General features: G+C 39.4%; 1 protein-coding gene across 2 annotated transcripts in view; it reads left to right on the forward strand.

Annotated features, from left to right (window-relative positions):
* Fyb1 (FYN binding protein 1) overlaps positions 1-16,189 on the forward strand; it is a 168,720-nt gene that overhangs the window by 135,980 nt on the left and 16,551 nt on the right. The window contains exons 11-16 of one of the 2 annotated variants that reach the window (XM_004652587.3): positions 1,307-1,370; positions 3,487-3,624; positions 5,181-5,206; positions 10,429-10,495; positions 14,058-14,157; positions 14,841-15,003. In XM_004652587.3, the coding sequence (XP_004652644.2) occupies positions 1,307-1,370; positions 3,487-3,624; positions 5,181-5,206; positions 10,429-10,495; positions 14,058-14,157; positions 14,841-15,003 (558 nt within the window). The remainder of the gene's footprint in view (positions 1-1,306; positions 1,371-3,486; positions 3,625-5,180; positions 5,207-10,428; positions 10,496-14,057; positions 14,158-14,840; positions 15,004-16,189) is intronic. The other variant, XM_045132650.1, reaches the window with a different exon arrangement.

The raw sequence follows: 16,189 nt of genomic DNA on the forward strand, positions 1-16,189 counted from the left end.
TGAATTCACCAGTGCCCATGTAAAGACACTTATGGGCTAGACTCGTTGCAGTGTCAAGAGACCCTGTCACAAAGAAGGTGGAAACACAGACAACTCCTTTCTGACCTCCACACATGTTGTGACATGTGTGTGCCCATACATGCATAAACACACACATAAGTAAATAAATAAATAAATATTTAAAATCCGTTATCCAGTGGCTGGAGAGATGGCTAGTGGTTAAGGCACTTGCCTACAAAGCCTAAGGACCCATGTTTGAGTGTCCAGATCCCACAGAAGCCAGATGCATAAAGGTGAGGCAAGCACAAGGTCACATATGCCCACTAGCTGTACAAGCATCTAGAGTTCGACTGCAGTAGCTGAGGCCTTGGCATGCCAGTTCTCTCTCTCTCTCTCTGACTCTCTCTCTATCTATCTCTAAGAAACAGCAAAAAAAAAATTATTATCCAGAAATGAGAGAATGAGAGGGATCTTAATGTAGAAAAAGAACATTGGCATTGACCTAGATTCTAGCCCTGTAACCAAATGATCAACCACTTCTTTCTTCCAAGGTTGATATGAATATGACTTAACTCCACTTCCAGTGTTCCCAGGGCAGTCTTGGCTTATGCAGACTGTCGGAGCATAGTCAGCAATAAACATTGTCCTTCACTTTAGAAAAGTTCCACCTAGGTAACAAATTATCTGCTACCTTAACTGTGCCTCCTAAAAAGCCCTAGATTTCCCAGCAACAAAACAAAGGAGGTGCCAGGCATGGTGGCACACACTTTAATCCCAGCACTCGGGAAGCAGAGATAGGAGGATCACTGTGAGTTCAAGGCCAGCCTGAGACTACTTAGTGAATTCCAGGTCAGTCTGGGATATAGTGAGACCCTACCTTGAAAAATCAAATAACAAAACAAAACAAAAAAATAAAGCTATTTTTAAAAAAGGTGTGAACTAGTATCTTACAGTACTCAAATTTATGGATTAAATTTAAAAATTATTTTCCTGCACATAGAAGGTAGTTGATAAACATTTGTTAAATAAATACTTGTTATATAGCAAAGTTCCTGAAGGACACAGTATAAGAAATAATTTTTTTTCATATTTTTGGCCCTAAAAGTTATTCAAAATGATCAGTGAAGCAATTTACTTATGAACCATCCATGTGAGTGTGGAACTTTTATAAGATTTTATTTAAGTGGTTAATATGAAAGAGGCATGCTTTCTACAGTCAAATAAAGAAAATTTATTATCAAAATTTGAGTGACTCTATGTGACCAAGTTACAAAACTAACAGACTTCCTCCCTGGTCCAAATGAAGGGATGTTCCCGCCACCTGATGAAGACATCTATGATGGAATAGAAGAGGGAGAGGCTGACAATGGGTAAGAACAACCAGTGACTTGCCTCTGGCAAATGCCACATACGGGAAAATTTAATTTTCATTTCCAGAGAAGATAAGAAGTAGAAAACATTGTTCTTATTACACTTCTAAAATGATTTTGAGCTGGGTGTGATGGCGCACACCTTTAATCACAGGACTCAGGAAGCAGAGGTTGGATTGCTGCGAGTTCAAATCCAGCCTGAGACTATGTGGTGAATTCCAGGTCAGCCTGTGCTAGAGTGAGACCCTACCTTGAAAAATAAAAAAAAATGATGCTTAATAAAAAGCAATGGTAGGGCTGGAGAGATTGCTTAGTGGTTAAGGCATTTGCCTGCAAAGCCAAAGGACCTTGGTTCAATTCTCCAGGGCCCACATTAGCCAGATGCACAAGGGGGCGCATGCGTCTGGAGTTCGTTTGCAGTGGCTGGAGGCCCTGGTGTGCCCATTCTCTCTCTCCCTCTCTCTTCCTCTTTCTGTCTCTCAAATAAATAAATAAATAAAGTTAGGAGGATTGCTGTGAAAAAATACAATGGTAAATTAAGAAGAATAATTTTAATCAAATGATATGGTAGATTAGAAGAAACACAGCTAAGGTAAAAGAAATGAAAAAGTAAATTACAAATGTAGCTTTATTTTCAAATATTTTCCAACTATTTATTTATTAATAATTTACTTTTTAAATATTTCATTTATTTATTTGAGAGAGAGAAAGAGGCACAGAGGGAAAGAGAGAATAAGTGCACCAGGGCCTCCAGCCACTGCAAACGAACTCCAGATGCATGTGCCACCTTGTGCATCTGCCTTATGTGGACCCTGGAGAATTGAACCGGGATCCTTTGGCTTTGCAGGCAGACACCTTAACTGCTAAGCCATCTCTCCAGGCCCAGTAATTTACTTTTAAAACAATGCCATGTGTGGTGGCTCACACCTATGGTCTTAGTGTGGGCAGGATGAAGCAGGAGGCTCGCTGTGAATTCAAGATCAGCCTCGACCGCAAAGAACCAAACACAAACGTAATGTAATTCAGTTACCCAAGTAAACTGAGATCATTTGGTACCTGGGAATTCTGACAGAGGCAATATTGAAGGTTTTAATTTTTTTTTTTTTAAAGAGAGCAAGACAGTAGGGCCTCAGCCACTAAAATCGAAATACAGACACTTGCACCACCTAGTGGTCATGCACTATCTTGCGCTTGCCTCACCTTTGTGCATCTGGTGCGTGGCATCTGGAGAGTCAAACATGGGTCCTTTGGCTTTACAGGCAAGCACCTTAACCACTAAGCCATCTCTCCAGCCTGAAGATTTTAATCATTTATCTTAACAATCAATATATTTGTAATAAAATTTATAAAATAATCTTCATATTTATAATTTTTTCATTTTAAAATACCATCTTAAAATTTTTGTTTATGTTTATTTATTTGTTTGAAAGCAACAGAGAAAGAGGGAGAGAGAGAGAGAGAGAGAGAGAGAGAGAGAGAGGGAGGGAGAAAATGGGCGCACCAGGGCTTCCAGCCACTGCAAACTAATTCCAGACGTGTGCACCCCCGTTGTGCATCTGGCTTACATAGGTCCTGGGGAATTGAGCCTTGAACCAGGTTCCTTAGGCTTCACAGGCAAGCGGGCAAGCGCTTAACTGCTATCTATCCAGCCCTAAATTTTTAAGATCTAGTAATTATTTGCCTTAATAATTTTTTTTTCTTTTGGTTTTTCAAGGCAGGTTCTCACTCTGTAGTCTCAGGGTGGCCTCGAACTCATGTGATTCTCCTACCTCTGCCTCCCAACTGCTGGGATTAAAGGCATGTGCCACTATGCCTGGCTTGCCTTGATAATTTTAAAATATTGGTTTTAACCAACTTAATTTAAACTTAATTCTAACTGATTTAGCTTCATATTTTAAGAACCAAGAGAAATTTCATGGACTAATTTAAAAAGTGACCAACCTAGTGAGAATAATATTCAGACACCATGACTTACAAGCTTAATGGTACCATCTTATTAACTACAATGGTTTATTTGCTGATCAACATAGTATAATTATTTAAAATCAAAATGTCCACACAATGTCTTCATGTTCTGCTGATTATTGCCTTCTGATCAATGCCTGATGCTCCAAAGATCTGCGCTACAGGTTGAAGAGAAGAGTAACACGTGGTCCTGGGGCATCTTGAAGAAGTTAAAGGGAAAAGATGACAGAAAGAAAAGTGTGCGAGAGAAACTTAAAGTCTCTGAGTCAGACAGTAATGAAGGTTCAGCGTAAGAGTCCACCGACTACTGTCAGTGCACAGTGACTGCACTAATATTACTAATATTCCGTAACCAATCACTGAGCCCTGAAAGGCTTAAATGTCTTCATATTACTCTCTATTAATCATCTTGGGCTTATCTTACACTCATTTTATACTCATACATTAATTACATAAGAGGACCCCAATTTTCCAAAATCATATTGTTCAAACATACATTCTACTTTCTCCACAAAGTTACATAAAAACATATACATACACATGTGCACAAACATCCCTTGTCATGCTTATGCACACACATTCAAACACGTACATGTATTTCACTTAGTAATTTGTTAATGTAGAGTGTGCAATTTACAATTCATTTTCTCTAAGTGCAATATCGAAAGTTTTTTTAAAACTGTCTCACAATAGTGGTGCATTAAATTCTATCTCAATTATACTTTTCTGTATAGAATTATCTCCAGTATCTCACGTTTTTCTAAATAAAACCTACAGCATATATTTTCTCTTGTCATCCCTGAAGTAGCCCAGTACTATAAACTCTATACATGTCAAATTGCAGGATCTTAATCACGTTATCTGGCTCAGAAAGCTTTCTGTCATATGTCACCTAATGTAGTCCCCACACTTACTGAAGGCTGCGTAAGCTATTAATCAGCATTATTAACTTTATACTTTTTTGTAAGACACCAAAACAGCAGGCATCCAATAGACAGTGCACTTGAACTTTTGAGAAACCATAACAAGAAATCTTCTCTTGAGCAATGTACTCAAATACAATCTTTACTGAAATTAAACGAAGAGACTTTCTTTCTGCCTTGTTTCCACACAACCCAATTCTGACTTGGGGTTATCATCTACATTAGTTGTCCCCTCACACTCTACCCAGTCATTCTAGTCTTTCAGAAGTGTGTTTGTGTATGTCTGTATGTGTGGAAGTCACAGTTCAGATCATAATAAAGGCAAAAGTCTTCTTCTGTTGCAACTAAATGCCACTTAATCTTGGTTTCATATCACTTCTATTAATAAGCACTTGCTCTCGAGTTCCAGTGTGTTCCTCTGTCATTCACCATTCTCCCGTTTGCAGGTATCTATAGACATATTGGGGAAATATGGTCATATTTCTGTGACTTCTGTTAAATTTGACTCTGTATTTTTAGTATTCAATTTAGAAAAAAGCAACAACTTTCAGCCAGAGCTATGGATGGCACAAGACTCCAAAATATTGAGCTCATTTAATTTATTCTGGTGTGGTAATATAGCCAAACTTCAGAACCAATCTGAAAACCCTAGTCCAACAATTGTGAGCAAAACAAACCAACTTACTGTCTTTACTCCTGGTTTTTGGGGACAAAGTTGGTTTTCAAAACCTAGACTTGCTAAATTCCATATAGACAGAGAAAGGACTTATTGGAGAAGGGAGAATGAGAATGGAATGATGGTGCACAGACTGAACTGTGTCTCACCCCTGGCTATTGTCTATTCACACTGCTGTCAAGTAAAAGAATTCATTTCCAGCTTCTGATTACTCTGATTGTAACTGTGTTCCCATTTTCTTTTCAGTTTTTCTTCCCCTTCGAAACAACCAGGTAAGTAACACAAACTAATTGCATATTTTATGTCTTTGTTTCTTATACATGGGGTAAGTGGTAAACACTGGATGTCACCATCATGCTGCCTCTGTCCTGTCTCTGAAAATAAGAAATTGTGGCACCTTGGGCAAGTAATTTCACCTTGAGTGGTCCCAACTTCTCAATATAAAATAGTAGAACAAGAAAAAATAATAGATTAATAGTTTTCATACGTTTATTTCTGGAGCTGCTGTGTTGTGAGTTTGGGAGAAGTAAAAAATTACAGGCACCAACATTGGTTATGTCCCCACCCCAATTCCATACATTCAAGACTTCTGCACAAAAATGTCTAAAAAATAAGCCAGGCATAGTGGCACACACCTTTAATCCTAGCACTCGGGAGGCAGAGGTAGGAGGATCACTGTGAGTTTGAGGCTATCCTGGGACTATATAGTGAATTCCAGGTCAGCCTGGGCTAGAGTGAGACCCTGCCTTGAAAAAAAAAGTCTAAAAATATAATACATAGATTGCGCATTATAGTTCCTTCCATATCTTCTTTCTTTGGCTTTTAAAATCTATAAATTAAACTTAACTTGAGAAAAAAAAAGGTAGTAGAAGTTTCTTTTTTGTAAAACTTCAATTATTTTTTAATCTCTGATGAGAAAGATCTCTCAAAGATGTTTTTATTTTCTCTAAACAAAATGAAATATTATCTCCTGAAAATATTGAAGAGCTTGCAAAAAATGTGTGCATTTAGGGCTGGAGAGATGGCTTAGTGGTTAAGATGCTTACCTGCAAGGCCTAATAAGCTGTGTTTGAACCTCCAGGTCCACATAGCAGATGCACAGTGACGCAAGTGCGCAGCGTCACACATGCGCACAAGGGTGCGTGCACCAGGAGTTCATGCAGCAGCTGAAGGCCCTGCTGCACCCATGCTCTCTCTCTCAAACAAATTTTAAAAATCAAATTTATGCAATTAAATTTATAAATATAATTTTAAAAAAGAAAGCCAGGCTGGGATTAAAGCTCCAGTTGGTAGAGTACTTGCATAGCATGCACGAAGCCCCAGCACTGTCAAACCCAGTCATGGTGGCACATACCTGAAATCCCAGGAAGTGGAGGCAGGAGGATCAAAAATTCAACGTTGACAGAAGGGAGACGCCTCGATAGTTAAAGGCACTTGCTCTGCAAACATGCCAGGTACCCACTACATAAGACCATAAAACTAGGCATAAGTGGCACATGCATCTAGGAACCCAATCTACCTGTGACAATGGGAGGCAAAGCCAGGACATCTTAAGGCTTGGAACCCACTAGTCTTGCCTTTCTGGGGGCAAAACAGGGACCCTGACTCAGAAAAGGTGAGCAAGAGGACCATCTCGATGTATTCTGTATTCCACACATGCACTGTGGCACATGCATTCCCACATACATGGTATATACATACACATGCATGCATAAATTACACACTACATATATAGACACACATGCATAAATTACACACAGTACATATATGCACACACATGCATCAATTACACATACACACTACATATATACACACATGCATATATGCGCACGTGCATAAATTACATACACACTACTTACACACACTACATATATGCACACACGTCCATAAATTACACACACAGTACGTATATGCACACATGTGAATAAATTACACACACTACATATATGCACACACATGCATAAGTTACACACACACTACATACACAGATGCATACATTACATACACGCACACATGCATAAATTACACACACACTACACATATGTGTGCACATGCATAAATTATACACACTACACAGACACATGCACATGCATAAATTACACACACACTATACATACACACACACACCTGCATAAATTACCCACACACTACACATGCGCACACCTGCATAAGTTACACACACACTACACATATGCACACACCTGCATAAGTTACACACACACTACACATATATACACACATGCATAAATTATATACACACAGTACATATACACACACATGCATAAATTACACACATACACTACATATATACAAAGTCTGTCATCCTTGGGTACATTGCAGGTTTAAGGCCAGCCTGGGGTACATGAGACATGTCTCAAAAAAAAAAAAAAGACTGTAGGGATGGTTAGCAGTTAAGGCGTTTGTCTGCAAAGCCAAAGGACCTAGAATCAGTTCTCCAGGACCCATGTTAGCCAGATGCACAAGGGGGTGCATGTGTCTGGAGTTCGTTTGCAGAGGCTGGAGCCCTGGCACACCTATTCTCTCTGTCTCTCTCTCTCTCCTCTTTCTCCCTTTTTCTCTCTGTCAAATATATATGAAGGAAGGAAGGAAGGAGGGAGGGAGGGAAGGAAAAAAGAAAGGAAGGAAGGAAGGGAGGAAAGAAGGAAAGAAGGAAGGAAGGAAGGGAAGGAAGAAGGGAGGAAGAAAGGAAGGGAGGAAGGAGTCGGAGTGGTGGCACACACTTTTAGTCCCAATACTCGGGAAGCAGAGGTAGGAGCATTGCCGTGAGTTCAAGGCCACCCTTAGACTACATAGTGAAATCCAGGTCAGCCTGGACCAGAGGGAGACCCTACCCTGAAAATCAAAAAGCAAGAGAACATAATAAATCATTTCTTAGCTGGTATCTGAATTTTCTTTGCAATTACCAGTTTGAAAATATGAAAGAGATTAGCTCAAACTAGTTGATATCTGATAATACATTTGTATCCTAACTATAACATTCAAAAAGTAGTTAAAAATTAACCTCACAATTTGTAGTCATAAAATGGAAGAAGCATAATAAATTCAATATAAAAGGGGTGAAGGGAGTTGGTTTGCTGCTCTTTCATGTGTTTTAAATGCAGGTATTTATTTGGAATGCTAATTTTTACCTTTTGAGAAACCAAAGATGTATTTTCAAAGTCATTATCATAGATTTTTCATATAGTTGAGCAAATTTACACCTATGAAATTCATAACCTAAATACACAGAGAGATATAAATAAAGAATATTTTAAGACAGAAATTCATTATGTAGCTCCAGCTGGCCTCAAATTTGCAATAGTACCTCTACCTTGGCTGTCCAAGGGCTGGGATTACAGAAATGCTCAGCATACCCAGCTAAATACAGTTTTTAAGAAAGAAAATGAGGGCTAGAGAGATGGCTTAGCAGTTAAGGCACTTGCCTGCTACGCCTCAGAATGTATATGTTCGAATTTCCAGGTCCCACACATACTGATGCAAGCATGCAATACTGCACATGCACACAAGGGGGCGCATGCATCAGGAGTGCATTCACAGCAGAAAAAGGCCCTGGAACACCCATTCTCTCTCTCTTTCTGTCTCTCTCTGCCTCTTTCTTTCTCCATCTCTTTCTTTAAAAAAAATAAAATGAGGGCTGGAGAGATGGCTTAGCAGTTAAGTGCTTGCCTGTGAAGCCTAAGGACCCAAGTTCGAGGCTCAATTCCCCAGGACCCACGTTACCCAGATGCACAAGGGGGCGCATGCATCTGGAGTTCGTTAGCAGTGGCTGGAAGCCACTGGGCGCCCATTCTCTTTCTCTCTCTCTCTCTCTCTCTCTCTCTCTCTCTCTCTCTGTGTGTGTGTGTGTGTGTGTGTGTGTGCCTCTTTCTCTCTGTATCACACTCAAATAAATAAATAAAAATGAACAAAAAAATTTTTTTAAAAATAAAATGAAGTATTTTCTAATATTAGGCAACATCCAACCTTTTATCATAATTTTTTTTAATTTTGCAACATCTTTAATCCATCTCTTCAGCTAATTTGCTGTAAACAGGCACAGGGAAGAAAGTGTCCCTCCTGAGTTCACCAAGAAAAGCCTAGAAGTAAGCAAAAGAGCTACAGATTGGAAAGGCCACTGAGCCAGTGATGGTCATGGCAACTTTTCTACCAATACTGTGTCTATTTCATCACCTGCTAGTATCAGATGTATCTTATTTGTAGAAATAATATGTTCGGGCTGGAGAGATGGCTTAATGGTTAAGTTGCTTACCTGCAAAGCCTAAGGGCCCAGGTTTGATTCCCCAGAACCCATGTAAATTTGTTTGCAGTGCCTGGAGGCCATGGCGTGCCCATTCTCTCTCTCTCTCCCTGCCCCTGTCTCTCTCAAATAAATATATAAAAATAAAATATATTTTTAAAAAGAAATATTTTTCTTCAAAGGTGATACAGTCATCACAGTTAGGTAAAAATCAATTAGAAAAAGACGAGTAAGTACAAAAGGAAGATGGATGATAGAATAGTAAAGAGATAATAGGTGGGCTGGAGAGATGGCTCAGTGGTTAAGGCACTTGCCTACAAAGCCTAAGGACCTTGCTTCGATTCCCAATAGATAGATAGAAAGATAGATAGATAGATAGATAGATAGATAGATAGATAGATAAGCATAGACCAAGATATACAAATAGGATGACATATATTATCATAGTACTCCACATCCCATAAGAATCTTTCATTTCAGTGTCTACTTCCTAAGTGCCAGTGACAAGGAATGTTGGTTTCTTTACCCCTTGTTTGGAAGTCCTGTCATTCATCCATTCATCATGGTCAGATAAACACAACCCTATCCAGTTTCCTTTCTGGCCCCACCACCATTTTCCAGATGATAATAGCTGTAATCATCCTGTAGCAGACAGCTTCAGGTTCACTGAGATAGACTTCCAGACCAGACACAGTTATGGAGGAAGGGGTTTATTGAAGCTTACAGATCCAGGGGAAGTTCCATAAATGGCAGAAGAAGCTGGCCTGCCTTCACAGGACTAAGCAGAAAGAGAGAGAGAAGCACAAGCCCAAAGCCAAAAGCCACATAGCACACTTCAGGAACTCCAGCTAGGTACACTTTGCATATCTTTAGATTGAAATCTGAAACCCACCACCACACCTTAAGATCCACCCAGTGACACTGCCTCCAGCCAGGTGGCTGCAGATGCAAAATACAAACTAATAAAAAACTGAATATATTGGGGGCCATCTATTCAAACCACCACATACCCCACTGGTTCTTTTGTTGTTTGTTTACTTAACGCACGTGTCCACAGAGGTAAGAAGGTACCCTCCTTTGAGGAGAGACGACTCTTGGAAGAGAAATGCATCCAGACTCCAGGAGACCATCTCTTATTGTCTGTGCAGCAGTGTGTGTTTGGTACAAGCATCACTGCATGTTCAGATCCAGTTTTAGCTGTCCGTGTCTCACCCTTTGCTGTTTCTGTCTTGGTAGATGTGGGAGAAGAGGTGTATGACGATGTGGATGCTTCAGATTTCCCTGTTCCACCAGCAGAGACAAGGTCATTAAAGCGTTTCCACTACCGTGAAGGGTTGAGAAGAGTCTGCTCAAATGCCCTCACCTGAATGGACTGGTGGGGTGTATGTCTGCCCTGGTCAATCCTGCTTGCTCAGTCCTCCCTCCTCAAGCTGGGCCTCCTGACTAACCTCTGCAGCAACTCACTGATGGCTGCATTCACTCATTCATTCACTTACTGGGCACATGGGTTTCAGATTCTGGCCCCCAATGATCTCAATGATTCGGCTCCTCTTTTTATTTTCACCTTTTTCTCCAGACCTCTTTTCATCTTGAACATACTTCTGTATTTCATCCCTCATTCTTCTTGTTCACCACCCTCCACAAAATGCTATCATTATGGAAAAAAAAAACAAACATAGAATGTGGGCTGGAAAGACGGCTTAGCAGTTAAGCACTTGCCTGTGAAGCCTAAAGACCCCGGTTCAAGGCTCCCTAGGACCCACATTAGCCAGATGCACAAGGGGACACATGCGTCTGGAGTTCGTTTGCAGTGACTGGAGGCCCTGGTGCACCCATTCTCTCTATTTCTCTCTGTCTGCCTCTTTCTCTCTCTGCCTGTTACTCTCAAATAAATAAATAAAAATGAACAAAAATAAAAAACATAGAATGTGTTGTTTCAAAAGATATTAAGAGGCCAGGCATGGTGCCACACACCTTTAATCCTGGCCCTAGGGAGGCAGAGGTAGGAGGATCACCATGAGTTCGAGGCCACCCTGAGACAGACTACATAGTGAATTCCAGGTCAGCCTGGGCTAGAGTAAAACCCTACCTTGAAAAAACAAAAAGAAAAAAATCTTCAAAAGATTTTACGATATGCCTTTTTTTTCACAAAAGCATCAGATTCTCAAAACTCAATTCAAATTTCTTTTATAAAATAAGCGAATAATAACTTTCTTCAGTTTATCTGGGGGTTTAATTGAATTTTAGATTCAAACCATATGAAAAATTATTAAGCACAGCTCATAAAACAGGAGAGACTTCTGAACATTCTTTGGAAATAGAACATAACATAGTGGGATACTTGCTCATTTGCCAAATAATATGTGATACGATCTGGGTCCAAAAGCAAGAAGGTCCTGAAACACTTAAGAAAACAGAAAGGTGAGTAAGAAGATGGTGTGCTTGATTAAAGGGTAAAGTAACAGAAAGGGCCTTCTGAGCTGTGCGTAAGGTTGCATGAGAGAACTGGAGGGATTTATCTCTGGCCAGCAGTCAGCCACCTTTACTGAACCAGAGACAGTATCCAGATCAAAGAGCCTCAGGAGAACTATGCTGTCACCCACGCAAGATCAAGTTCTGCAGGCAAAACAAACAAGACAGATGAAAAGAGGCTCTCTCCCTTTCATTCTTCGTGAAGGAAAATCTAACATTGAGTAACATATTCGACTTTTAATATGCTTGCCACTGGGGAATTATGCCTATCTTGGGCACTTTCATGCCTTTTTCTGTTTTATATTACTAAAGAAATAACCCCCAAAAAAGAAATGCCCCCAATATTCATTATCTAACACTCCAGGAACATAGAGTCACATACACACTGGGCCTTTTCTTAAAGCAAAATAAACCCCAGCTGATTAAACTTGATCTGCTATGAATTGTTTTCTTGCCCATTTGCTTATTTTCAGAATTTAAAAGGATTTTATGTTTTTCAACATAGTATTCTAGTTTTAAATAAATTGTTTTCAGTGGTAGCTTGTGGGGGCATTTTCAGCATTCATGTAAGCTCTGCTTGCCTAAAAGACTAATTTCAGCCAATAACTCCAATGCCAAACCACGGTAAGACAGGTGGCTCAGAGAGGATAAAGTCCTCATGCTTTTCACAGGAAACAGGCTAAATACTAAAATTCAAAAAGTTAGAATCAAACATTTCAAGTAAGTCCCAATGTTCCTTAGCTATTTAAATGAAAAATTAATATCAGGGTTTTAAATATTTCAATATTTACAAATATCTTAGTTTTTTTTTCAGGTTTTTGTTGTTGTTGTTTGTTTGGCTTGGTTTTTCGAGGTAGGGTCTCACTCTAGCTCAGGCTGACCTGAAACTCACTATATAGTCTCAGGGTGGCCTTGAACTCATGGCGATCCTCCTACCTCTGCCTCCCCAGTGTTGGGATTAAAGGTGTGCACTACCACACCTGGCTCTTTTCAGTTTTGTTTGTTTCTTTGTTTTTTTAATTCCTTTTAGTAGGGATCCACAGCCCTTCCCAGTGGTCCCTCTATAGCTCTCCTGAGTGGCTCTCAAAATTATTGTCACCAGAGGAGCTTTTAAAATATGTATGTCTATTGAAGATTCCATTAAGACTAATGAAATTAGAATTTAAAATTAGTTTACCAACTAAAAAATAAAATTCAGCACTTGGGAGGCAGAGGTAGGAGGATCACCGTGAGTTCGAGGCCACCCTGAGACTACATAGTGAATTCCAGGTCAGCCTGGGCTAGAGTGAGACCCTACCTCAAAAAACCAAAAAAATAAAATAAAATAAAATAAAATAAAATAAAATAAAATAAAATAAAATAAAATAAAATAAAATAAAATAAAATAAAATAAAATAAAATTGATTTAAAGTCTTATAAATTAAGTTTGACTACATAGAAACTGGGCAGGGGACCAGTTTAGAAACTTCTTCCCAAAAACCCTGGGTGAGGCAGGCTGAAAGACTATCATCTCAAGCATGGTCACCCTGTGACAGCTAGGAGTCTCGACCCTGTTCCTGTGGGTGAGGTACAGAGAATTTCTGTGCTTGGTCCCTAGCTTTTGGGGGAGATATAGATATATATAATTTCATCAATTGTTCAAACATATATGTATATGTGAACAAATCTCATAGATACACATCCAGATAAGCAATTTAATAAAAGGATTGATAAAAATTTGACTAATAGCTATTGACTTTAAGAAGCCCCTTTATGTAAAATCTACAGATCTTAATCTTACCTAAACTTTTTCATTAACCACTATTTCCTGTTTCCCTCTCTGGCTTGCCTTAGTTATTTATTTGTTTGTTTGTTCTCCATTTCTTATTTCTCTCCAGTGATCAAGCCCAGGGCCTTATGCAGCACTCTCCCGCTGAGTTGCATCCCCTGACTCTGTGTTCATTTTAAGTCTGTGTGAAAATACTACCATATAGATCAATTTCACAAGCCACAAAGATTAGGCTTTTTGTTTGTTCATTTATTTGTTTGTTTGTTGGATTTTTTTTCAAGGTAAGATCTCACTCTATCCCAGGCTGACCTGGAATTCACTCTGTATTCTCAGGGTGGCCTCGAACTCATGGCGATCCTCCTACCTCTCCCTCCCGAGTGCTGGGATTAAAGGCGTGTGCCACCACCATGCCTGGAAAAGATTAGTTTTTAAAAATCTATTCTTTTTTGAGCCTTTTCTATGACATTGTTATGAAATGGTCTCAATTATTATACCGATTGATACTTGATTTCTAGACAAACTAATTAAAAATAGCATTGAACAATAGTAAATGAATTGTTTTTGATAATCTCTTCCTTTTATGTTTGAAGCAAAGTGTTGTTTCATGTGTGTTTTGTCACCCTAGCCAAGGAACCAATGTTGGAAAGGCCAGATCAGAGGAGAAAGACCCCAAGAAGCTAAAAAGGCAGGAAAAAGAAGAAAAGGACTTCAGAAAAAAATTTAAAGTATGTCACATATATTATTCAGAGGTCAGAGCACTAATGAAAAAAATAACTTCTTAAAAAGTGCAACTAGCAGCATTGTAGTTATCATAACTGCTTTCTTTTTTTTTTTTCAAAATTTCCTTTACATTTAAATGTATTATCTTTTTTTTTTTCAGTTTTTTTGAAATAGGGTCTCACTCTAGCCCAGGCTGACCTGGAATTTACTATGTAGTCTCAGGGTGGTCTTGAACTCATAGTGATCCTCCTACCTCTGCCTCCCGAGTGCTGGGATTTAAGGTGTGCGCCACCACACTTGGCTAAATTTAAATGTATTCTTATAACAACTTAAGTGAGCTGTGTTATATTCTTAATGTACCTATGATGATTGTCATGTAAATTAGATGTCCTTTAAATCTTGAAAAAAATGTAATCTATAAACATTTGTTATATTAAGTTGCTGAAATTATGTGACATCTACCCTCAAATTTTCTAATTTTTTCTTTAATAATCTTATATTATCTTTTGAAACCATTGAACTATCTATCAGTTTGTTAATAAATTTGTCAATAGATATAGTTATATATAATAATTTATAATTATATAATAAATTATATAATTTATAATAATATAAATACATCATATGTAAGTAAATATATTTGCTATAGTAATTCACAACAATAATTTAAATATATTTATTTTTGCAGTATGATGGTGAAATCAGGGTTCTTTATTCAACCAAAGTTTCACCCTCCTTAACTTCTAAAAAGTGGGGAGCAAGAGATCTACAAATAAAAGCTGGTGAATTACTGGAAGTTATCCAAAGTACGGATGATACGAAAGTGCTGTGCAGGAGCGAGGAAGGAAAATGTGAGTGCCCCCTCTCCTGCGTGTCTCTTTCCAACCTCGTCCCAAGCTGACCCCGGGGACCAACGGTGCTTGCTAACATCTGCTCTTCACGACCCTCATTTCACTGTGTGGTGTGTGCATTTTCAGAAATTTAAGAAACTAGAGACTGTGCCGGGCTGAAGCCCACGAGTTTTATTTTACTATCTTTTCATTCCCACCTGCTGTGTGTGCACGGGCTTGCGAGGGCAGCGCTAAGCGCGTCTCATGGAGCACCAGCATCGGAAAACCCAGGCGAGCGTGTTCCACTTGCAGTGCTCTAGCCTTCCCTCAGCTGGCTGCATTGTGAGCTCTGGGAGTCAGGCAAAGTCTGCGAGTGTGACTGCTCCACTAGCTCACTTGCTTGCACACGTCAGTGAGAACCGCTAACGCAGTGGGCCCAGCTCTGGCTCTGGCCTAGTGTTGAAAGGATGTAGGGTATTTCACATCCACAGTGTGCAGGTTTTCTGCCTTGGATATTCTCCTGCTTTCATCTACTCTTTGGGTGAACTTAATGAAACAAACTGTTCCAAGCAAACAGATGCATTTCTTGTCCTTTTTAAAAATATAGATATTATTTATTTATTTATTTGAGACACACAGAAAGAAAGACAGAGAGAATGACCACGCCAGGGCCTCCAGCCACTGCAAACGAACTCCAGACACATGCGCCACCACCTTGTGCATCCAGCTAATGTGGGGTCCTGGGGAATCGAACCTGGGTCCTTTGACTTTGCAGGCAAGCATCTTAACCGCTAAGCCATCCCTCCAGCCCTCTTGTCCTCTTTGTCAACTACACAAGCAGACAGATAGAAGTATTTTTGTCAAATTTGAGAGGGGGAAGCTTATTTAAAATGCAAGAAGGAGTAATTCAAAATTACATTGTCTTCTGTTTGCAATCGGATAGCCAACATGGTTAATGTGCATGAAACATGGACACTGGTTTTAGCTACTTGTCACTGTAAGAGAATACCTGGTGGAAACAATTTAAGGGAGGAAGGAAATGAGGGAATGCATCCCACGATGGCAGAGAAGGGCATCGTGGTGGTAACAGCAGGTGTCTACACAAGTGGAGTATAAGTGTGTTGCTCAAATCTCAGCAGACCAGAAGGCAGACAACTTAGCATACACCCCAGAGATCCACCTCATTCAGGTATACCCTACCTCCTAA

This window comes from Jaculus jaculus, chromosome 13, assembly GCF_020740685.1.
Source record: "Jaculus jaculus isolate mJacJac1 chromosome 13, mJacJac1.mat.Y.cur, whole genome shotgun sequence".
NCBI lineage: Eukaryota > Metazoa > Chordata > Mammalia > Rodentia > Dipodidae > Jaculus > Jaculus jaculus.